The following is a 26,631-nucleotide window of genomic DNA, read 5'->3' on the forward strand; positions in this document are numbered from 1 at the left end:
GGTCCTCTGAAGTTCAGTTAGTAGAGCATGGTCCTCTGTAGTTCAGTTAGTAGAGCATGGTCCTCTGTAGACCAGTTAGTAGAGCATGGTCCTCTGTAGACCAGTTGGTAGAGCATGGTCCTCTGTAGTTCAGTTAGTAGAGCATGGTCCTCTGTAGACCAGTTAGTAGAGCATGGTCCTCTGTAGATCAGTTAGTAGAGCATGGTCCTCTGTAGACCAGTTAGTAGAGCATGGTCCTCTGTAGAGCATGGTCCTCTGTAGACCAGTTGGTAGAGCATGGTCCTCTGTAGTTCAGTTAGTAGAGCATGGTCCTCTGTAGTTCAGTTAGTAGAGCATGGTCCTCTGTAGTTAAGTTGGTAGAGCATGGTCCTCTGTAGACCAGTTAGTAGAGCATGGTCCTCTGTAGACCAGTTGGTAGAGCATGGTCCTCTGTAGACCAGTTAGTAGAGCATGGTCCTCTGTAGACCAGTTGGTAGAGCATGGTCCTCTGTAGTTCAGTTAGAGAGCATGGTCCTCTGTAGTTCAGTTAGTAGAGCATGGTCCTCTGTAGTTCAGTTAGTAGAGCATGGTCCTCTGTAGTTCAGTTAGTAGAGCATGGTCCTCTGTAGTTCAGTTAGTAGAGCATGATCCTCTGTAGTTCAGTTAGTAGAGCATGGTCCTCTGTAGTTCAGTTAGTAGAGCATGGTCCTCTGAAGTTCAGTTAGTAGAGCATGGTCCTCTGTAGTTCAGTTAGTAGAGCATGATCCTCTGTAGACCAGTTAGTAGAGCATGGTCCTCTGTAGACCAGTTGGTAGAGCATGGTCCTCTGTAGTTCAGTTAGTAGAGCATGGTCCTCTGTAGACCAGTTAGTAGAGCATGGTCCTCTGTAGATCAGTTAGTAGAGCATGGTCCTCTGTAGACCAGTTAGTAGAGCATGGTCCTCTGTAGAGCATGGTCCTCTGTAGACCAGTTGGTAGAGCATGGTCCTCTGTAGTTCAGTTAGTAGAGCATGGTCCTCTGTAGTTCAGTTAGTAGAGCATGATCCTCTGTAGTTCAGTTAGTAGAGCATGGTCCTCTGTAGTTCAGTTAGTAGAGCATGGTCCTCTGTAGACCAGTTGGTAGAGCATGGTCCTCTGTAGACCAGTTGGTAGAGCATGGTCCTCTGTAGTTCAGTTAGTAGAGCATGGTCCTCTGTAGACCAGTTGGTAGAGCATGGTCCTCTGTAGTTCAGTTAGTAGATCATGGTCCTCTGTAGTTCAGTTAGTAGAGCATGGTCCTCTGTAGTTCAGTTAGTAGAGCATGGTCCTCTGTAGACCAGTTGGTAGAGCATGGTCCTCTGTAGACCAGTTGGTAGAGCATGGTCCTCTGTAGTTCAGTTAGTAGAGCATGGTCCTCATTAGATCAGTTGGCATGGTGGTTGCAACACCAGGATTGTGGGTTTGATTCCCAGGATCACCCAGACATTAAATACAGTGCCTTGCGAAAGTATTCGGCCCCCTTGAACTTTGCGACCTTTTGCCACATTTCAGGCTTCAAACATAAAGATATAAAACTGTATTTTTTTGTGAAGAATCAACAACAAGTGGGACACAATCATGAAGTGGAACGACATTTATTAGATATTTCAAACTTTTTTAACAATCAAAAACTGAAAAATTGGGCGTGCAAAATTATTCAGCCCCTTTACTTTCAGTGCAGCAAACTCTCTCCAGAAGTTCAGTGAGGATCTCTGAATGATCCAATGTTGACCTAAATGACTAATGATGATAAATACAATCCACCTGTGTGTAATCAAGTCTCCGTATAAATGCACCTGCACTGTGATAGTCTCAGAGGTCCGTTAAAAGCGCAGAGAGCATCATGAAGAACAAGGAACACACCAGGCATGTCCGAGATACTGTTGTGAAGAAGTTTAAAGCCGGATTTGGATACAAAAAGATTTCCCAAGCTTTAAACATCCCAAGGAGCACTGTGCAAGCGATAATATTGAAATGGAAGGAGTATCAGACCACTGCAAATCTACCAAGACCTGGCCGTCCCTCTAAACTTTCAGCTCAAACAAGGAGAAGACTGATCAGAGATGCAGCCAAGAGGCCCATGATCACTCTGGATGAACTGCAGAGATCTACAGCTGAGGTGGGAGACTCTGTCCATAGGACAACAATCAGTCGTATATTGCACAAATCTGGCCTTTATGGAAGAGTGGCAAGAAGAAAGCCATTTCTTAAAGATATCCATAAAAAGTGTTGTTTAAAGTTTGCCACAAGCCACCTGGGAGACACACCAAACATGTGGAAGAAGGTGCTCTGGTCAGATGAAACCAAAATTGAACTTTTTGGCAACAATGCAAAACGTTATGTTTGGCGTAAAAGCAACACAGCTCACACCATCCCCACTGTCAAACATGGTGGTGCCAGCATCATGGTTTGGGCCTGCTTTTCTTCAGCAGGGACAGGGAAGATGGTTAAAATTGATGGGAAGATGGATGGAGCCAAATACAGGACCATTCTGGAAGAAAACCTGATGGAGTCTGCAAAAGACCTGAGACTGGGACGGAGATTTGTCTTCCAACAAGACAATGATCCAAAACATAAAGCAAAATCTACAATGGAATGGTTCAAAAATAAACATATCCAGGTGTTAGAATGGCCAAGTCAAAGTCCAGACCTGAATCCAATCGAGAATCTGTGGAAAGAACTGAAAACTGCTGTTCACAAATGCTCTCCATCCAACCTCACTGAGCTCGAGCTGTTTTGCAAGGAGGAATGGGAAAAAATGTCAGTCTCTCGATGTGCAAAACTGATAGAGACATACCCCAAGCGACTTACAGATGTAATCGCAGCAAAAGGTGGCGCTACAAAGTATTAACTTAAGGGGGCTGAATAATTTTGCACACCCAATTTTTCAGTTTTTGATTTGTTAAAAAAGTTTGAAATATCCAATAAATGTCGTTCCACTTCATGATTGTGTCCCACTTGTTGTTGATTCTTCACAAAAAATACAGTTTTATATCTCTATGTTTGAAGCCTGAAATGTGGCAAAAGGTTGCAAAGTTCAAGGGGGCCGAATACTTTCGCAAGGCACTGTATATGCACACATGACTGTAACTCGCTTTGGATAAAAGCCTCTGCTAAATATGATTACTTATTGACGGATGACAAGGGAATGACTGCAGGGAAGAGGTGAAGGTAGAGAAGAGAAGAGAGGAGAGGAGAGGAGAAGGTGTTGGGGCTGCTCTGTACCTTAGAGAGGAGAGGAGAAGGTGTTGGGGCTCTGTACCTTAGAGAGGAGAGGAGAAGGTGTTGGGGCTGCTCTGTACCTTAGATAGGAGAGGAGAAGGTGTTGGGGCTCTGTACCTTAGAGAGGAGAGGAGAGGGTGTTGGGGCTGCTCTGTACCTTAGAGAGGAGAGGAGAGGGTGTTGGGGCTGCTCTGTACCTTAGAGAGGAGAGGAGAAGGTGTTGGGGCTCTGTACCTTAGAGAGGAGAGGAGAAGGTGTTGGGGCTGCTCTGTACCTTAGAGAGGAGAGGAGAAGGTGTTGGGGCTGCTCTGTACCTTAGAGAGGAGAAGAGAAGGTGTTGGGGCTGCTCTGTACCTTAGAGAGGAGAGGAGAAGGTGTTGGGGCTGCTCTGTACCTTAGAGAGGAGAAGAGAAGGTGTTGGGGCTGCTCTGTACCTTAGAGAGGAGAAGAGAAGGTGTTGGGGCTGCTCTGTACCTTAGAGAGGAGAGGAGAAGGTGTTGGGGCTGCTCTGTACCTTAGAGAGGAGAAGAGAAGGTGTTGGGGCTGCTCTGTACCTTAGAGAGGAGAGGAGAAGGTGTTGGGGCTGCTCTGTACCTTAGAGAGGAGAAGATAAGGTGTTGGGGCTGCTCTGTACCTTAGAGAGGAGATGAGAAGGTGTTGGGGCTGCTCTGTACCTTAGAGAGGAGAGGAGAAGGTGTTGGGGCTGCTCTGTACCTTAGAGAGGAGAAGAGAATGTGTTGGGGCTGCTCTGTACCTTAGAGAGGAGAGGAGAAGGTGTTGGGGCTGCTCTGTACCATAGAGAGGAGAAGAGAAGGTGTTGGGGCTGCTCTGTACCTTAGAGAGGAGAGGAGAAGGTGTTGGGGCTGCTCTGTACCTTAGAGAGGAGAAGAGAAGGTGTTGGGGCTGCTCTGTACCTTAGAGAGGAGATGAGAAGGTGTTGGGGCTGCTCTGTACCTTAGAGAGGAGAGGAGAAGGTGTTGGGGCTGTTCTGTACCTTAGAGAGGAGAAGAGAAGGTGTTGGGGCTGCTCTGTGCCTTAGAGAGGAGATGAGAAGGTGTTGGGGCTGCTCTGTACCTTAGAGAGGAGAAGAGAAGGTGTTGGGGCTGCTCTGTACCTTAGAGAGGAGAGGAGAAGGTGTTGGGGCTGCTCTGTACCTTAGAGAGGAGAAGAGAAGGTGTTGGGGCTGCTCTGTACCTTAGAGAGGAGAGGAGAAGGTGTTGGGGCTGCTCTGTACCTTACACTACCATAGTATTTGCCTACCTAGTTTAATATAGAAACAAGAGACGCATTCCGATGGAGAAAAACTCTAAATAATAGATGAACTACTGGCAGCATTCACAGGGAGGGATCACGGTTCTGTCGGTGAGGTAGACCACTCACACAGTATACACGCTCACATACGCACACACACACACACACACACACACACACACACATACTTCCTATTGTTTGAATATAGAGTACCAATCAAAAGTTTGGAGACATACACATATGGAATCATGTAGTAACCAGAAAAGTGTTAAACATATCAAAATACATTTTATATTTGAGATTCTTCAAAGTAACCACCCGTTGCCTTGACGACAGCTTTGCACACTCTTGGCATTCTCTCAACCAGCTTCACCTGGAATGCTTTTCCAACAGGCTTGAAGTAGTTCCCATATACGCTGAGCACTTGTTCGCTGCTTTTCCTTCACTGGAGGACAGGTAGCCTAGTGGTTAGAGTGTTGGGCCAGTAACCGAAAGGTTGCTAGATTGAATCCCTGAGCTGACAAGGTAAAAATCTGTCATTCTGCCCCTGAACAAGGCAGTTAACCCACTGTTCCTAGACTGTCATTTTAAATAAGAATTTGTTCTTATCTGACTTGCCAAGGTAAAATAAAAAATAAAAAATTCTGCAGTTCAACTCATCCCAAACCATCTTAATTGGGTTGAGATCAAGTGATTGTGGAGGTCAGATCATCTGATGCAGCACTCCATCACTCTCCTTTTTGGTCAAATTGGCCTTACTTAACTGGTGGAGGATGTGTGATGGTGTGGATGTGCTTTGCTGGTGACAATGTTGGTGATTTATTTAGAATTCAAGGCACAGGAGGTGTGTTGGGTCATTGTCCTGTTGAGAAACAAATTATAGTCCCACTAAGCTCAAACCATATGGGATGGCGTATTGCTGTAGAATACGGTGGTAGCCATGCTGGTTAAGTGTGCTTTGAATTCTAAATAAATCACCAACAGTGTCACCAGCAAAGCACATCCACACCATCACACATCCTCCTCCATCCTTCATGGTGGGAACCACACATGTGGAGATCATCCGTTCACCTACTCTGCGTCTCACAAAGACACAGCGGTTGGAACCAAAAATCTTACATTTAGACTCATCAGACCAAAGGACAGATTCCCACCGGACTAATATCCATTACTCATGTTTCTTGACCCAAGCAAGTCTCTTCTTATTATTGGTGTCCTTTAGTTGTGGTTTCTTTGCAGCAATTCAATCGGATGTGCAGTTAAGTCTAATTAACTTATCCTCTGCAGTAGAGGTGACTATGGGTCTTCCTTTCCTGTGGCGGTCCTCATGAGAGCCAGTTTCATCATTGCGCTTTAAGATTTTTGCGACTGCACTTGAAGAAACTTTCAAAGTTCTTGAAATGTTCCGTATTGACTGACCTTCATGTCTTAAAGTAATGATGGACTGTAGTTTCTCTTTGCTTATTCAAGCTGTTCTTGCCATAACATGGACTTGGTCTTTTATCAAATAGGGACATATTCTGTATAACACCCCTACATTTTCACAACACAACTGATTGGCTCAAACACATTAAGAAGGAACAGAATTCCACAAATTCACTTTTAACAAGGCACACCTGTTAATTGAAATGCATTCCAGGTGACTACCTCATGAAGCTGGTTGAGAGAATGCCAAGAGTGTGCAATGATGTCATATAGGCAACGGCTGGCTACTTTGAAGAATCTCATCTAAAATATATTTTTATTTGTTTAGCACTTTTTTGGTTACTACATGATTCCATGTGTGTTATTTCATAGTTTTAATGTCTTCACTATTATTCTACAAGAAACACCCAAGTATAAGTAGCTGTGTCCAAACTTTTGACTGGTACTGTAGGCCTACCATATACGTGAATACACCAATAATTTACAAAATATGGATTAGTTCAACCCTTTGATTAGGATACACTACAGTCATATAGCTAGTTCCTCTGAGCCCTCAGTCTGATACACTACAGTCATATAGCTAGTTCCTCTGGGCCCTCAGTCTGATACACTACAGTCATATAGCTAGTTCCTCTGAGGGTGAGCCCTCAGTCTGATACACTACAGTCATATAGCTAGTTCCTCTGAGCCCTCAGTCTGATACACTACAGTCATATAGCTAGTTCCTCTGGGCCCTCAGTCTGATACACTACAGTCATATAGCTAGTTCCTCTGGGCCCTCAGTCTGATACACTACAGTCATATAGCTAGTTCCTCTGAGCCCTCAGTCTGATACACTACAGTCATATAGCTAGTTCCTCTGGGCCCTCAGTCTGATACACTACAGTCATATAGCTAGTTCCTCTGAGCCCTCAGTCTGATACACTACAGTCATATAGCTAGTTCCTCTGGGCCCTCAGTCTGATACACTACAGTCATATAGCTAGTTCCTCTGAGCCCTCAGTCTGATACACTACAGTCATATAGCTAGTTCCTCTGAGCCCTCAGTCTGATACACTACAGTCATATAGCTAGTTCCTCTGAGCCCTCAGTCTGATACACTACAGTCATATAGCTAGTTCCTCTGAGCCCTCAGTCTGATACACTACAGTCATATAGCTAGTTCCTCTGGGCCCTCAGTCTGATACACTACAGTCATATAGCTAGTTCCTCTGAGCCCTCAGTCTGATACACTACAGTCATATAGCTAGTTCATCTGGGCCCTCAGTCTGATACACTACAGTCATATAGCTAGTTCCTCTGGGCCCTCAGTCTGATACACTACAGTCATATAGCTAGTTCCTCTGGGCCCTCAGTCTGATACACTACAGTCATATAGCTAGTTCCTCTGAGCCCTCAGTCTGATACACTACAGTCATATAGCTAGTTCCTCTGGGCCCTCAGTCTGATACACTACAGTCATATAGCTAGTTCCTCTGGGCCCTCAGTCTGATACACTACAGTCATATAGCTAGTTCCTCTGAGCCCTCAGTCTGATACACTACAGTCATATAGCTAGTTCCTCTGGGCCCTCAGTCTGATACACTACAGTCATATAGCTAGTTCCTCTGAGCCCTCAGTCTGATACACTACAGTCATATAGCTAGTTCCTCTGGGCCCTCAGTCTGATACACTACAGTCATATAGCTAGTTCCTCTGAGGGTGAGCCCTCACAGTCATGCAAGAAGTGTAGTGTGAAGGTGATTTCCCCCTTTTAGCCTACTATGTAAAGCGCTTTCAGTACCTCCTTTAGCCTACTACCTCAGTTGGTAGAAAGAATTGGTAGAAAGGCCCTATATAAATAAATCAAATCCAATCACATACAGTATTTCAAAGCAAATAGCATTGGACACCAGCATGCACGTGCCTCACGAGAGCCAGGGGAAAAAAAGCGATTTGACTCGCGTGCCCTTACACTCTTAATCCGGGGCCCCGGATGAGATGATGGAGTAGGCTGGTCTGTGAATGAGGATGGGGTGAGAGGAGGGGGGCGAGAGGAAGTGACAGTGGGCTGGGCTTGGAGTGGGAATGTGGGAGGGGTAGAGTTAGGGGATTTGCGTGGACCGACAGCTGGGCGGAGAAACGGGCTATTTCAGGATGGGGATTTATATGTTTGGTTGCTACCTCAAACCCCGGGAGAGCTCGAGTGTGCTGCCCTATCAATGACTATAATCTCTCATTTTTTGTCACCTACACAGACGATCAATTGATCACTTTTTAATATTCTATTTTAAACTGTATATGGTAATTTATTATGTAGATTATCGACCGGTTTAAATGAACATGAAATTGTGTTTTCTCACAGGTTTTTCCTTCCGTAACGCTGCATTTGTTTAGGCCATGCTGTTGTAAACATATATAAAACATGCAAACGATATTAATAATGGGCTAATAATAATAAAATAAAGAAAACGTGAGATTTCTGAAATCTTCAAAACGTTTGGAGTTATGCTTCGATTCAGGGTTTCGACAGGAGGCTGCAGGAGCTTTAAAATGCGATTTTTTTCGACACCTATTTTATAGCCTTTAGTTTAGCAGTGACTCCTGCCTGAGTGTCCAGTCGACCTACGGAGAATCCGTCTGACAAAATAACCTGTAGGCCTAGTCGACGCACGGAAGTTCGTCTGGCTGGAGCACCGCGATACATTTAATTATCCAATAAATGCAATCAATCAATTAATACACCTGGCAAAAGTTATTGGAAAGACCTCTATTGATTTGACAATATTTCCAATTTTAATCACAGCCTAAATATCCCAATGAGTTAATTCCAAGCTAAAATGATGGACATTTAGTCTAATGTGATGAAATGTTCATGTTGAAAGATGATTTTGTGCAAACACATCTATACATCTGGTCATCATAACAATGACTGGGGCTTTTTATTTTATTGTAGGCCTATTTGAACGCCATATGGCTTTTTTATGAATACATTTCAAAGTTACTAAATAAAAATAGATTGGAAACATTATTTATTAAACCAGTGGATGCACGTGACCACTGCACTTGCATAGCGAAAGATAGGCCTATAATCCGCACCTGTAGTTGCAGGGGAAGTTTCACATCCTTTTCCAACTATGTACATGTTCAGAGCCATTGTAACGAACCGTCAGGTTGAATGTAAACCACTTGATTGAACACGCGACAATTAGGATGGCGATGGGTATTGTATGTATGTCTTTCTGAGTGTCCTGTCTGTCTGTCGATGTTTCGGTCTGTCATCGGCACCGGGGACCATACATGTTACATGAGGCTAATCTGATTCTCTCTATTCCTTTCCACCTGGACAACCTTCTCAATCGGCCAGTGCGCGTCAATTACGCACGAAAACATTATGTAATCACACCTCTCCGAGCAACACAGGTCCCAGATACCGCACGCACTCTCTGCTGAAACCAAGAGTGGCACATCTCACCTGAACGCCAAAACCGAAACAATCTAGGTAGCCTACAATCGAAGGGTTGGGGGCAATTCGAATTTAATTTAAATCAGTTCATTTAGGAAGTGAATTTAAAAAAATGGCACTTCTGAAATAAATAGGTACTTTCCAGTTTATTGAGAAGTCACTGAAAATGTATGCCCTTTTCAAATAATTGAATTGGAATTTCAGTTTAATTCCTGAATTGACTGCATTCAGTTGGAACTGACCCCAACCCTGCTACAATCAATTTACATCAATACATTTCGACTGGAGTATTGCACAATGTTATACAGCCTATCCGAATCGAATTTCATAAAATACACGCTCTCAATTTGTTTGAGTTTTTCTAGTTTTCTAGTGATAATGTCCACCCCATCTCTGGATGCACACCAGATGTTGCCATTTTGCTGTGCCCCTGAGCGCACACTGTCCAAACGAGTCCAGGTGCGCCTAGCATACAGTGCGCGCCACTGAGATCCAGGTATCGACCGTGGCGCTACATTGTCTGAAAGTGCCACTTCTTTTTAGTCACTTTCACAAACAGTTGCCCTTTTGGGCTTTGAATATCACCAATAAAAGTTATATTACCGCAGCATACAGAAAAAGCTATTTTCAACAAACGGTTTACATAAAAATAAGGCAAGCCATAAGCAATTGTTAAGAAGTTAAGGAGGTACCTGTGTATCTTTCCCAGATTCTTGGCTGCAACCGCCTTAAACCTGTCTGGTCGGATCTCCATCTTCTCGACTCCCCGATCCAGCCGGTGTGCTATCCCGCGCGCACTCCAGCTCTAAGCGCAGTCCCTCTCTTTCTCTCTCTCTCTCTCTCTCTCTCTCTCTTACACACTCCACCAGTCCATCCCTACCACTTCTTGCGCTCCTATACACAACAGAAATTGCTTGTCATAAAATATATATTTCTAAATACAATAGCCAACATTTAGATGTAGCCTAGTCTAGCCTATAGGCAGGCATATCTTTATTATTGCGCCCATTCGGAAGTTACTTTTCTTTCACAGGATAGTATAGCCTACACTTTCCTCTCGAAACAACATTGATAGAGCTCTCATCCACCAGGCCTATGTATAATTTGGAGTAGCCTAGACCTAGTCTCTGCATATATTAAAGCCAAGGCTGCCATTTTAAATTATTTTAATCAATTGACATGATAAAAGTAATAAACATAGTTTTGTCGTCATGTGATTAAAAAACACGATACTAAAACTTTTCTGTCATCCACTTATTTTTGACACGCACTGCCTCGTGACCAGTCTCTCCACTCATGCTGCCATCTAGCGGCCACTTACTTTCACATTAGATGGCGACAGTGGTTAAAAGTTTCCGCCCCCTTTCCCCCTCAATTTTCGCCTAAAATGACATACCCAAATCTAACTGCCTGTATCTTAGGACCTGAACCAAGGATATGCATATTCTTGATACCATTTTAAAGGAAACACTTTGACGTTTGTGGAAATGTAGAATGAATGTAGGAGAATATAACACATTAGATCTGGTAAAAGATCAACCTTTTTTTGTACCATCTTTGAAATGGAAGAGAAAGGCCATAATGTATTATTCCAGCTCAGGCGCAATTTATATTGTTGCCATTAGATGGCAGCAGTGTATGTGCAAAGTTTTAGACTGATCCAATGAACCATAGCAAGTCAGTTCAAAATGTTTTATCAAGACTGCCCAAATGTGCCTAATATGTTTATTAAAAACTTTTCAAGTTCATAACTGTGCACTCTCCTCAAACAACATCATGGTATTCTTTCCCTGTAATAGCTACTGTAATGGAACAGTACAGCTAAGCTTTCTGCCAATATCAGATATGTCTATGTCCTGGGAAATGTTCTTGTTCCTTACAACATCATGCTAATCACATTACCGCACATTAGCTCAACCGCCCTGAGGGTGGGACACCGATCTGTAGAGATGTAAGACGCAATTATCTCTCCTTCCTCCCAAAGTTTGCACTTGTTAACTTCCCCCTTCACTGATTTGAAGGAAATCACTGGTAAAATAAATTTGGTATAAACCCCCTCTAGCCTAAATGCCTCCACCAATCCAATGCTTTTAGATGTGTGGGAAGTAGCCTAGTGAAGGAGAGTAGACCTACACTTCAGGAGAAAGGAGGAGTTATGGTGAAGGGAACTAGGAGGGGCCAGGGGTAGGCTGCCCAATAGGACCACAGATAGCAGCAGTTTAAAGGAAGTTCCACAGGTTTTCGGTTTGACCTTTTTTTTAGCTTCAGCCCATCCACACCTCATGTAGCCTATCTTTGTTGGACTTTTAAATATATGATATTTCCGTTTCTCACAAAAAGGAAAATTAAGTATCTATATTATATTCTAATCTCTTGTTCTATTCTAAAGCCGATTGCCTCTTTAAAATCCAATACACTGTAAAACTCCATCATAACCTCGGAGGCTGCTCACCCACTGGACCACTGCTTCAGAATAGAACACAGTAAAATACAATAGATATTTATTCTACCTATGTCAACCCCCTTTATCTACCTATCTCCACTCCCTTTCTTAACATATCTCAAGGCCATGATCAGTTATGCAGATCCTTATTGGAAATGTGTTAGCGCTGGGATAGAACAAAAGCCTGCTCACCCAGTAGTTCCCCATCACCGGACTTGGAGAGCCCTGACCTAGGAGGAATAGAAGCCAAAGACAAACACGGAACAGGAAATCACATGTTCAAAAGGATACTTTATTTGGTATATAACAGTACAATCCTCTTATTAGACAACAACACATACATACTTGAGGTAAGACATCTTTCAAAACAACTCATATATACATATATATATTCAGACAGACACACACACACACACGCTCAGTTTTACACTGACATAGATTCAGTCAGAGGCATACATTCACACATACATAATCACAGTTCCTAGGGAGCTAACAAGGCCAAGGTGGTGTCCATGCAAACCCATCCTCAACATGGATCAAGCTAAGCTGAAATTGCAGCATAATAGCTCAAGCTTTTTCATAATATACAGTAAAACACTGCATGCAAACCTCTTTGGCGTTGGTAAGATTGTGCTGTAATGAACTCACACACAAAAACAAACACAAAGCTGCCTTGATTGTCTGGAGTGCGGAGTCTCTATGATAATGTGGCCTCTCACTGTCTCAACAGGGTAGTGTTTACTATGCACCAAACAGAAGAAAACTGACTGAAACAGGGACAGATACCTGAACAATAAGAAACAATTGTTTTTAGTTGCAAAACATTTTGCTACGCTGTGCCATAATCACTACAACCCTGCGTTCCTGCAGTTCATCTATCTCAGGGCGTGTCCTTGACTCTCAGGCCTTAGTGAACCCAGGACTGTGTATCTGTCTTTCAGTCTCCCTCACTTTTTGTCATCCATTGCCCTGGAGCATGAATGGGCAACTCAATTCCCCTGGAGCATGAATGGGCAACTCCATTCCCCTGGAGCATGAATGGGCAACTCCATTCCCCTGAAGCAGGGATGGGCAACTCCATTCCCCTGGAGCAGGGATGGGCAACTCCATTCCCATGGAGCAGGGATGGGCAACTCCATTCCCCTGGAGCAGGGATGGGCAACTCCATTCCCATGGAGCAGGGATGGGCAACTCTATTCCCCTGGAGCAGGAATGGGCAAATCATAGTCCCCTGGAGTAGGGATGGGCAACTCCAGTCCCCTGGAGCAGGGATGGGCAACTCCATTCCCCTGGAGCAGGGATGGGCAACTCCAGTCCCCTGGGGCAGGGATGGGCAACTCCAGTCCCCTGGAGTAGGGATGGGCAACTCCAGTCCCCTGGAGCAGGGATGGGCAACTCCATTCCCCTGGAGCAGGGATGGGCAACTCCAGTCCCCTAGGGCAGGGATGGGCAACTCCAGTCCCCTGGAGCAGGGATGGGCAACTCCAGTCCCCTGGAGCAGGGATGGGCAACTCCAGTCCCCTGGAGCAGGAATGGGCAACTCTATTCCCCTGGAGCAGGGATGGGCAACTCCATTTCCCTGGAGCAGGGATGGGCAACTCCAGTCCCCTGGAGTAGGGATGGGCAACTCCAGTCCCCTGGAGCAGGGATGGGCAACTCCATTCCCCTGGAGCAGGGATGGGCAACTCCAGTCCCCTGGGGCAGGGATGGGAAACTCCAGTCCCCTGGAGCAGGGATGGGCAACTCCAGTCCCCTGGAGCAGGGATGGGCAACTCCAGTTCCCTGGAGCAGAAATGGGCAACTCTATTCCCCTGGAGCAGGGATGGGCAACTCATAGTCCCCTGGAGCAGGGATGGGCAACTCTATTCCCCTGGAGCAGGGATGGGCAACTCCAGTCCCCTGGAGTAGGGATGGGCAACTCCAGTCCCCTGGAGCAGGGATGGGCAACTCCAGTCCCCTGGAGCAGGGATGGGCAACTCCAGTCCCCTGGAGTAGGGATGGGCAACTCCAGTCCCCTGGAGCAGAAATGGGCAACTCTATTCCCCTGGAGCAGGGATGGGCAACTCCAGTCCCCTGGAGTAGGGATGGGCAACTCCAGTCCCCTGGGGCCGGAATGGTGTCACACTTTTCACCCACACCTAGCAAACACGGCTGATTAAACTAATTACATTCTGAACTGAAGATCATGATATTGGAGTCAGGTGTTTTAGCTGGGGATGGGGAAAAAGTGTGACACCAATCAGGCGCTGGAGGACTGGAGTTGCCCACCCCTGACCTGGAGTGTGTTTGACTGCGGGACTACAAGTGTACCAATCCTTCTAGTACAGTAAGGTCTCTGGCCACACTTGACACCATAGGCTTCGCCTTGTTAAACCATATTAACAACCAATGAAATAAGCTGTGTAATTACCATGTAATAACAGGGTCGTAAACAAGTTTTGGAAATGTCACTACTTTTAGATTCCCTTTTTCATATGAATTACAATTTGTATTTGTTTCAAATACTAATTTCAAACACGATTTAAATGGAAAAGCAGTGGAAGTGGACTGTAACTGGGTACATGTCTGGTATTAAATCATTCCATTTGTTATTTCATTACAGTTACTAATAAGGCCTAAGTTACGCTGTGTTGCCATGATGATGTTTGTACAATCATTGTGAAGTCTACATCCCAGTTCTAACTGTGGAGGATTCTGTTCTCTCTGCAGTCTCCGTTGCAGCTACTAGCTTTGCTTTGATGGTTATAGCTGTGCAGAGCACTCAGAAATCCCAGTTTATATCTAATGACATGAATGGGCAGAGCTGGGTGGTAAACTCACCAGGCAGGATCAATGAGTTAGCCAGGGTAAACTCAACACTGAGAAATACAGTAACAGTTGACCTGGATAAACTCAACACTGAGAAATACAGTAACAGTTGACCTGGGTAAACTCAACACTGAGAAATACAGTAACAGTTGACCTGGATAAACTCAACACTGAGAAATACAGTAACAGTTGATTGTCTTGATCAAGGGTGCATAACCTCAGGCCCTCGACATCCACAGTCCTGCTAGGTTAGTGTTTCTCCCTGGTACTTATGATCAACTAATGATTGGCTGACGTGTGCACACACCTCGTTTCCCAGCGACAAATCAATCACTGGTAACAAGGCAAGGATGAAAAAACAGTTATTTTCACACTACGGAGTCGATCTGAGCCAAGCTGAACTGGCCTGCAAAGGACAAGGTAGTAAGAATGGTTAGATGGTTAGGATCAGAACGACAGTGTAAATGAGTAGAACCAGAACAGTATGGTTAGGATCAGAACGGCAGTGTGACTAGGTTAAAGGACTAGTCTGCTTTGAGGACTGAGACTTTGCACCATGGTCTCAAGATCATAAGGGAGGTAAAGTTGCAGCTCATTGAAAGTAAGAGTCAAACATACATATACACTATGTACAAAATATATGATTAGATACTTAGCTCACTGGCTCTGCCCGGTGACCTGCCCCCTGATGGGGCCTCTCTAGCTCACTGGCTCTGCCCGGTGACCTGCCCCCTGATGGGGCCTCTCTAGCTCACTGGCTCTGCCCGGTGACCTGCCCCCTGATGGGGCCTCTCTAGCTCACTGGCTCTGCCCGGTAACCTGCCCCCTGATGGGGCCTCTCTAGCTCACTGGCTCTGCCCGGTGACCTGCCCCCTGATGGGGCCTCTCTAGCTCACTGGCTCTGCCCGGTAACCTGCCCCCTGATGGGGCCTCTCTAGCTCACTGGCTCTGCCCGGTGACCTGCCCCCTGATGGGGCCTCTCTAGCTCACTGGCTCTGCCCGGTAACCTGCCCCCTGATGGGGCCTCTCTAGCTCACTGGCTCTGCCCGGTAACCTGCCCCCTGATGGGGCCTCCCTAGCTCACTGGCTCTGCCCGGTAACCTGCCCCCTGATGGGGCCTCTCTAGCTCACTGGTTCTGCCCGGTGACCTGCCCCCTGATGGGGCCTCCCTAGCTCACTGGTTCTGCCTGGTGACCAGCCCCCTGGTGGGGCCTCCCTAGCTCACTGGTTCTGCCTGGTGACCTGCCCCCTGATGGGGCCTCCCTAGCTCACTGGTTCTGCCCGGTAACCTGCCCCCTGATGGGGCCTCCCTAGCTCACTGGCTCTGCCCGGTAACCTGCCCCCTGATGGGGCCTCTCTAGCTCACTGGTTCTGCCCGGTGACCTGCCCCCTGATGCCTCCCTAGCTCACTGGTTCTGCCTGGTGACCAGCCCCCTGGTGGGGCCTCCCTAGCTCACTGGTTCTGCCTGGTGACCTGCCCCCTGGTGGGGCCTCTGACAGACAGACAGACACGTTGGGTCAGAGGCAACAATAGGCATCAGGAGATGATGTGAATGTTAAGTTCCCTTTCAGTCCGTTCACTACTATTAACACTACTAACACACAGCTATGTGGATTGTACTGTTCCTCAATACCATCACATACTACAGGCCAGTAAAACCCCAGACACAAGGCATGTTATTTTCTAAACATCTTTTAGAAGTTACTTTTGCAGGATCTTTGTTTATGGGCGGTTACTGGTCATACCGAGTACCACTGCACAACTTTCCCAATCTTTGCCCCAAATTCAGCTCCTTACTTTCTTGAACTAAGTTTAGCACCCTAATAAAAAAAACTGCATATCAGAATATATCAAATATATATTTTGTGGCTCTCTGGATCAGAGCCTCTACTTGTCTTACAAGAGTATTACTATGCAATATACAAGCTGGACTTTAAAGTCCTTCGCTTCCCTCAATACTCCTCACCTTCAGAAGTGTCTTTGGAGCAGAATCAAGTCAAACTACAAGAAACCCAAGAATACAAGTCATACTTATAATTGACCTGTGAGCAGCTAGTTGAAACTGTCATCACAGTTCAAGGAACAGGATCCTGGGTGTGTTAATACAGCACTTGAACCATAAGGCACTTCCTACAGTACTTATCAGTATAATGATAGGTCACCTATAATAAGGCACTTCCTACAGTACTTATCAGTATAATGATAGGTAACCTATAATAAGGCACTCCTTACAGTACTTATCAGTATAATGATAGGTCACCTATAATAAGGCACTTCCTACAGTACTTATCAGTATAATGATAGGTCACCTATAATAAGGCACTTCCTACAGTACTTATCAGTATAATGATAGGTCACCTATAATAAGGCACTTCCTACAGTACTTATCAGTATAATGATAGGTCACCTATAATAAGGCACTTCCTACAGTACTTATCAGTATAATGATAGGTCACCTATAATAAGGCACTTCTTACAGTACTTATCAGTATAATGATAGGTCACCTATAATAAGGCACTTCGAACAGTACTTATCAGTATAATGATAGGTCACCTATAATAAGGCACTTCCTACAGTACTTATCAGTATAATGATAGGTCACCTATAATAAGGCACTTCCTACAGTACTTATCAGTATAATGATAGGTCACCTATAATAAGGCACTTCCTACAGTACTTATCAGTATAATGATAGGTCACCTATAATAAGGCACTTCCTACAGTACTTATCAGTATAATGATAGGTCACCTATAATAAGGCACTTCCTACAGTACTTATCAGTATAATGATAGGTCACCTATAATAAGGCACTTCCTACAGTACTTATCAGTATAATGATAGGTCACCTATAATAAGGCACTTCCTACAGTACTTATCAGTATAATGATAGGTCACCTATAATAAGGCACTTCGAACAGTACTTATCAGTATAATGATAGGTCACCTATAATAAGGCACTTCGTACAGTACTTATCAGTATAATGATAGGTCACCTATAATAAGGCACTTCCTACAGTACTTATCAGTATAATGATAGGTCACCTATAATAAGGCACTTCTTACAGTACTTATCAGTATAATGATAGGTCACCTATAATAAGGCACTTCCTACAGTACTTATCAGTATAATGATAGGTCACCTATAATAAGGCACTTCGAACAGTACTTATCGGTATAATGATAGGTCACCTATAATAAGGCACTTCCTACAGTACTTATCGGTATAATGATAGGTCACCTATAATAAGGCACTTCCTACAGTACTTATCAGTATAATGATAGGTCACCTATAATAAGGCACTTCGAACAGTACTTATCGGTATAATGATAGGTCACCTATAATAAGGCACTTCTTACAGTACTTATCAGTATAATGATAGGTCACCTATAATAAGGCACTTCTTACAGTACTTATCAGTATAATGATAGGTCACCTATAATAAGTCACTTATGATAGGTTTTGTAAATAGTCAATTTAACTAGGCAAGTCAGTTAAGAACAAATTCTTATTTACAATGACAGCCTACCAGGGAAAGGTGGGTTAACTGCCTTGTTCAGGGGCAGAACAACAGATTTTTACCTTGTCAGCTCAGAGATTCGATCCAGCAACCTTTCAGTTCCCGGCCCAACACTCTAACCACTTGGCTACCTGCCACCCCAGGTCACTTATAATAGGTCCCTTATGATAGTTCAATTATGATGTTACTTATGATAGGTGACTTATGATAGGTCAATTATGATACATGACTTATGATAGGTGACTTATGATAGGTGACTGATAGGTGTGCGTTGGCACTAAGGATACAGGTTATTACATTGTGCTAATGTTAGGTTTCTTTGGTAATATGGATGAACGGTCATATACATTGTAATACATTATTAAGATTCACTATCAATTAAAAGTCTGGGGATATAAGTGGAGTCCTTTCCACTATTTCAGTCAAGAGACGCTCTCTCTCTCTCTCTCTCTCTCTAAAGTGGGTCTCTCTTTCCCGCGGCCACTCTCCTCTCTTCGTCCCTCGATTCTCAAACCCTCTCTCACATCGTATCCTCTTCCTCCTCCTCCACGTCTTCCTGTTGTGGGAGGAGTCTGTAGTGGTCGAGGCCCAGTGGTAGGAAGCTAGCCCTGGGTCGGCCATCATCCTCCACCGAAGGGGTATGCTGGGAGTTGGAGTCCAGGGCGTCGCTGGAGTTGCACTTGGTGTACCTCTCTCTGTCTATCTCCTGGCCCGCGAGCTCCCCCTCGGGGCCCATGCCACGGTTCTTCAGCCAGGAGTGGAAGTAGCCAACAGGGACAGGCAGGGTGGCAGCCAGGATCAGCATGGCCAACATGGCCAGGGCCCAGCCTGGGTACTCCAGAGTTGTCTCCGATGCCTGGAGAGGAAGACATACATTCTAAGGGTTCCAAAAGGGTTCTTCGGCAGTCCCCATAGGAGAACCCTTTCTGGTTCAAGGTAGAACCCTTTTTGGTTCCAGGTAGAACTCTTTAAGGTTCCATGTAGAACCCTCTGTGTTAAGGGTTCTACATGGAACTCAAAAGGGATCTTCTAGAGGCAAAAGAAACGCACACCTATTTTGGCGAGGTGCTGGCCAGCGGAGTAGAACACTTGAACAATTTATAATAATGAATAACCAAATAACCAACATTTCGACAGACAAGCTGTCTTCATCAGGGTATAATGATACACACTGCAGGGTGCCATGATCTTTTTCAAGGAGAGTCTCAGAAAAAGAAACATTCTTGCCTTCTAACTACCCGCTATTCAAAGTGTTCTGAACAAATTAACGGAATCGTTCACAAACATTGGCACATTCTAAGATCCGATGATCGTCTCGGTAATGTGTTTTCGGACCTTCCCTTGATCGTATTCTCGCGGGGCAGAAATCTCAGAGATGAATTGGTAAACTCTGATTTACCCACACCAAGATATCCCTGCAGAACATCTATTTCTGCCCCTACTGGATGGAAACTGCAAGTGTAACGGCTGTGCTCAATGTAATGGCACTTATAAATGTCGATCCTTCAAACACCCACAAACAGGGAAACAGATCCCAATCAAAGGTGTTATCACATGCTCCACTAAGGCAGTTATTTGTCTTATAACTTGTCCTTGTGGTAAAAATTATGTAGGTAAAACAAAACGCAAATTAAAAGTGTGTATCTCAGAGCATCGTAGCACCATTAGGTACAAAAACTTGACTTACCCAGTTTACAGCACACTTTTTGGAAGCAAACCACTCGATTCCGTCCTTACGTTATATCGGCATCGAACCCTAGGAGAGGGGGTGGTCTCGACAATTTATTGTTAAAAAGACCCTTGCTCCCTTCCGTCTCAACGTAGACTGTGATCTGAAGCCATTCTTGTGATTATTGTGATTTTGCTGTTGTAAATGTTTGTAGGCTTATGTAGCCAGATTGCTTCTATGATCGTATGCTATCCATTCATGTTTTTGGTATGTTATTTTTATATCTGAGAATTAACCAATGATATCAGGCCACACCCAGCTATGATGTGTGTGTCCTTTGACACTATATAAACTAGGCACCCTGCAGTGTTTGTCATTACACCCTGATGAACACAGCTTGTCTGTCGAAACGTTGGTTTTTAGGTTATTCAATTATTGCATCTGAGCTCCTACAATGTGCGGCACTCAAAAGGGTTCTACCTGGAACCAAAAGGGTTCTACCTGGAACCAAAAGGGTTCTACCTGGAACCAAAAAGGGTTTTTCAAAGGGTTCTCAAAATGGGACAGTCAAATAACCCTTTTAGGTTCTAGATAGCACCTTGTATAGGGGGATGAGAGCGAAAGAGAGAGAAAAGAAAGAGAGAAAATAAATAAAGAGGGAGGGAGGGATCAGAAGAGAGTGAAAAAAGAACATGAGTGTAATCAAGCAATTGAGAGGAAAAATGTACTTCAAGGAAGTTAGGGAGGAAGTTAGGGAGGAAGTTAGGAAGGTCAAAAGGAAGGAAGGAAAGGAAGCCCTCCATCTAGCCAGCCAGGATCAGGGACCAGGGCCATTGTAGGGGTATCTCACCGTGGTGTGGTTCCAGGCTGTGTAGGTCGGTCGTTTGAAGACCATTCGCAGTAGACTTGCCGCCAGCAGGCCCACCATAGCAAACAGACACACGTACTTCCACAGGTACTTATACAGCACCGGGGGGCGCCATTTCAGAATGATCTCAATGTCATCCAAGAAGCTAGGGAGGAGAGGAGATGCTAGATGTGTCGTCATCACAGATGCTGAATCTCAAACCAACCCCATATAGCCTCTAGCCCGCTAGACTCTTGTGGAGATGTTAGAGGATTAGATAGCTGTCCACAATATGGCAACAATTCCACTCAGCCTATCAGAGGCTTGGTTGTACTTCAGATATCTCTGAACCTGATTTAGCTTTGAGACATTTTGCAGATGTCTTCAATACTATTGTGGATAATCATGTTCCCTTCAGAAAATGAAGGGTTAAAAGTCAATCGAATGCCTGGTACACTCCGGAGGATGCAGAAGTCATTCATAAAACAGTTGATGTTTGGGTCAAGGCCAGGAACACATGATTAGGCCTGGACTGGTAAGTTTTTAAGCAACTGAGGAATCATTGTCTAAGACAAATCAGAAAGGCTAAATCTGATCACTATGTAAGTTGTCCTTGATTAAGGCTGAACTCTGATGCCTGTTCATGGTTTCATGATTATCTTAGTGACAGAACTCAGGCCATCAAAATTGATGGGGTTAAGTCTGAATGTCTTGAAGTACATAAAGGTGTACCACAGGGGTTATTTTGGGACATATTCTCTTCACTATTTATATAAACACCATTGGTCAATCTGTAAAAAAAAAGTAAACTTCATCTATATGCGGATGATAAGAATTTGTTCTTAACTGACTTGCCTAGTTAAATAAAGGTGTTCTCAACCTGATGAATTTGATTTTATATTCTTGAAGCCCAATTCAAAAACCGTATTGGACATGATCCAGAAAGTAGACAGGATCGTACCGTATTACGGAGGGACACAGGATCGTACCGTATTACGGAGGGACACAGGATCGTACCGTATTACGGAGGGACACAGGATCGTACCGTATTACGGAGGGACACAGGATCGTACCGTATAACGGAGGGACACAGGATCGTACCGTATTACGGAGGGACACAGGATCGTACCGTATTACGGAGGGACACAGGATCGTACCGTATTACGGAGGGACACAGGATCGTACCGTATTACGGAGGGACACAGGATCGTACCGTATTACGGAGGGACACAGGATCGTACCGTATTACGGAGGGACACAGGATCGTACCGTATAACGGAGGGACAAAGGATCGTACCGTATTACGGAGGGACACAGGATCGTACCGTATTACGGAGGGACACAGGATCGTACCGTATTACGGAGGGACACAGGATCGTACCGTATTACGGAGGGACACAGGATCGTACCGTATTACGGAGGGACACAGGATCGTACCGTATTACGGAGGGACACAGGATCGTACCGTATTACGGAGGGACACAGGATCGTACCGTATTACGGAGGGACACAGGATCGTACCGTATAACGGAGGGACATCACAATGTGACGTATTGGACATGATCCAGAAAGTAGGCAGGATCGTACCGTAAGAAAGGAGTACTGTACATCACTGGTATTATACTATTACACTGGTATTATACTGTACATCACTGGTATTATACTATTACACTGGTATTATACTGTACATCACTGGTATTATACTATTACACTGGTATTATACTATTACACTGGTATTATACTATTACATTGGTATTATACTATTACATTGGTATTATACTATTACACTGGTATTATACTATTACACTGGTATTATACTATTACATTGGTATTATACTATTACACTGGTATTATACTATTACACTGGTATTATACTGGTATTATACTATTACACTGGTATTATACTATTACACTGGTATTATACTATTACACTGGTATTATACTGTACATCACTGGTATTATACTATTACACTGGTATTATACTGGTATTATACTATTACATTGGTATTATACTATTACATTGGCATTATACTATTACACTGGTATTATACTATTACACTGGTATTATACTATTACATTGGTATTATACTGGTATTATACTATTACACTGGTATTATACTATTACACTGGTATTATACTATTACATTGGTATTATACTATTACACTGGTATTATACTATTACACTGGTATTATACTGTACATCACTGGTATTATACTATTACACTGGTATTATACTATTACACTGGTATTATACTATTACATTGGTATTATACTATTACACTGGTATTATACTATTACACTGCTATTATACTATTACACTGGTATTATGCTATTACACTGGTATTATACTATTACATTGGTATTATACTATTACACTGGTATTATACTATTACACTGGTATTATACTATTACATTGGTATTATACTGGTATTATACTATTACACTGGTATTATACTATTACACTGGTATTATACTGTACATCACTGGTATTATACTATTACACTGGTATTATACTATTACACTGGTATTATACTATTACATTGGTACTATACTATTACATTGGTATTATACTATTACACTGGTATTATACTATTACACTGGTATTATACTATTACACTGGTATTATACTATTACACTGGTATTATACTATTACATTGGTATTATACTATTACACTGGTATTATACTGTACATCACTGGTATTATACTATTACACTGGTATTATACTATTACACTGGTATTATAATGGTATTATAGTATTATATTGGTATTATACTATTACACTGGTATTATACTATTACATTGGTATTATACTATTACACTGGTATTATACTATTACACTGGTATTATACTATTACACTGGTATTATACTATTACATTGGTATTATACTATTACACTGGTATTATACTATTATATTGGTATTATACTATTACACTGGTATTATACTATTACATTGGTATTATACTATTACATTGGTATTATACTATTACATTGGTATTATACTATTATAATGGTATTATAGTATTACATTGGTATTATACTATTACACTGGTATTATACTATTACATTGGTATTATACTATTACACTGGTATTATACTATTACACTGGTATTATACTATTACACTGGTATTATACTATTACATTGGTATTATACTATTACACTGGTATTATACTATTACACTGGTATTATACTATTATATTGGTATTATACTATTACACTGGTATTATACTATTACATTGGTATTATACTATTACACTGGTATTATACTATTACACTGGTATTATAATGGTATTATAGTATTATATTGGTATTATACTATTACACTGGTATTATACTATTACATTGGTATTATACTATTACATTGGTATTATACTATTACACTGGTATTATACTATTACACTGGTATTATACTATTACACTGGTATTATACTATTATATTGGTATTATACTATTACACTGGTATTATACTATTACATTGGTATTATACTATTACACTGGTATTATACTATTACACTGGTATTATACTATTATATTGGTATTATACTATTACACTGGTATTATACTGTACATCACTGGTATTATGCTATTACACTGGTATTATACTGTACATCACTGGTATTATACTATTACACTGGTATTATACTATTACACTGGTATTATACTATTATATTGGTATTATACTATTACACTGGTATTATACTATTATATTGGTATTATACTATTACACTGGTATTATACTATTACATTGGTATTATACTATTACACTGGTATTATACTATTACACTGGTATTATACTATTATATTGGTATTATACTATTACACTGGTATTATACTGTACATCACTGGTATTATGCTATTACACTGGTATTATACTGTACATCACTGGTATTATACTATTACATTGGTATTATACTATTACATTGGTATTATACTATTATATTGGTATTATACTATTACATTGGTATTATACTATTACACTGGTATTATACTATTATATTGGTATTATACTATTACACTGGTATTATACTATTACACTGGTATTATACTATTACATTGGTATTATACTATTACACTGGTATTATACTGGTATTATACTATTACACTGGTATTATACTATTACACTGGTATTATACTATTACATTGGTATTATACTATTACACTGGTATTATACTGGTATTATACTATTACATTGGTATTATACTATTACACTGGTATTATACTATTATATTGGTATTATACTATTACATTGGTATTATACTATTACACTGGTATTATACTATTATATTGGTATTATACTATTACACTGGTATTATACTATTACACTGGTATTATACTATTACATTGGTATTATACTATTACACTGGTATTATACTATTACACTGGTATTATACTATTACACTGGTATTATACTATTACATTGGTATTATACTATTACACTGGTATTATACTATTACACTGGTATTATACTATTATATTGGTATTATACTATTACACTGGTATTATACTGTACATCACTGGTATTATGCTATTACACTGGTATTATACTGTACATCACTGGTATTATACTATTACACTGGTATTATACTATTACACTGGTATTATACTATTATATTGGTATTATACTATTACACTGGTATTATACTGTACATCACTGGTATTATGCTATTACACTGGTATTATACTATTACACTGGTATTATACTATTACACTGGTATTATACTATTACACTGGTATTATACTATTACACTGGTATTATACTGGTATTATACTATTACACTGGTATTATACTGTACATCACTGGTATTATACTATTACACTGGTATTATACTATTACACTGGTATTATACTGTACATCACTGGTATTATACTATTACACTGGTATTATACTATTACACTGGTATTATACTATTATATTGGTATTATACTATTACACTGGTATTATACTGTACATCACTGGTATTATGCTATTACACTGGTATTATACTATTACACTGGTATTATACTATTATATTGGTATTATACTATTATATTGGTATTATACTATTACACTGGTATTATACTATTACACTGGTATTATACTATTACACTGGTATTATACTGTACATCACTGGTATTATACTATTACACTGGTATTATACTATTACATTGGTATTATACTATTACACTGGTATTATACTATTATATTGGTATTATACTATTACACTGGTATTATACTATTACACTGGTATTATACTATTACACTGGTATTATACTGTACATCACTGGTATTATACTATTACACTGGTATTATACTATTACATTGGTATTATACTATTACACTGGTATTATACTATTATATTGGTATTATACTATTACACTGGTATTATACTATTACACTGGTATTATACTATTACACTGGTATTATACTATTACACTGGTATTATACTATTACACTGGTATTATACTGTACATCACTGGTATTATACTATTACACTGGTATTATACTATTACACTGGTATTATACTATTATATTGGTATTATACTATTACACTGGTATTATACTATTATATTGGTATTATACTATTACACTGGTATTATACTATTATATTGGTATTATACTATTACACTGGTATTATACTATTACACTGGTATTATACTATTATATTGGTATTATACTATTATATTGGTATTATACTATTACACTGGTATTATACTATTACACTGGTATTATACTGGTATTATACTGTACATCACTGGTATTATACTATTACACTGGTATTATACTGGTATTATACTGTACATCACTGGTATTATACTATTACACTGGTATTATACTATTACACTGGTATTATACTATTATATTGGTATTATACTATTACACTGGTATTATACTGTACATCACTGGTATTATACTATTACACTGGTATTATACTATTACACTGGTATTATACTATTATATTGGTATTATACTATTATATTGGTATTATACTATTACACTGGTATTATACTATTACACTGGTATTA

General features: G+C 41.5%; 2 protein-coding genes across 5 annotated transcripts in view; both read right to left on the reverse strand.

Moving 5' to 3' along the window:
* LOC118937784 (vesicular glutamate transporter 1-like) overlaps nt 1-10,179 on the reverse strand; it is a 66,392-nt gene extending 56,213 nt beyond the window's left edge. Inside the window, exon 1 of the mRNA XM_036939250.1 lies at nt 10,032-10,179. Coding sequence (XP_036795145.1) covers nt 10,032-10,093 — 62 coding nt within the window. The 5' untranslated portion in view covers nt 10,094-10,179. The remainder of the gene's footprint in view (nt 1-10,031) is intronic.
* Nucleotides 10,180-17,836: 7,657 nt separating this feature from the next.
* The window catches only part of LOC118937783 (sodium-dependent neutral amino acid transporter B(0)AT2-like), a 36,560-nt gene continuing 27,765 nt past the window's right edge, over nt 17,837-26,631 (reverse strand). For 3 of the 4 annotated variants that reach the window (XM_036939246.1, XM_036939249.1, XM_036939248.1), the window contains 2 exons: nt 20,631-20,793; nt 17,839-18,967 (listed from right to left, as the gene is read on the reverse strand). In XM_036939246.1, the coding sequence (XP_036795141.1) occupies nt 18,632-18,967; nt 20,631-20,793 (499 nt within the window). In that variant the 3' untranslated portion in view covers nt 17,839-18,631. Of the gene's footprint in view, nt 18,968-20,630; nt 20,794-26,631 lie in introns of all 4 variants that reach the window. The other variant, XM_036939247.1, reaches the window with a different exon arrangement.

The sequence above is a fragment of the Oncorhynchus mykiss genome, chromosome 12 (assembly GCF_013265735.2).
Source record: "Oncorhynchus mykiss isolate Arlee chromosome 12, USDA_OmykA_1.1, whole genome shotgun sequence".
NCBI lineage: Eukaryota > Metazoa > Chordata > Actinopteri > Salmoniformes > Salmonidae > Oncorhynchus > Oncorhynchus mykiss.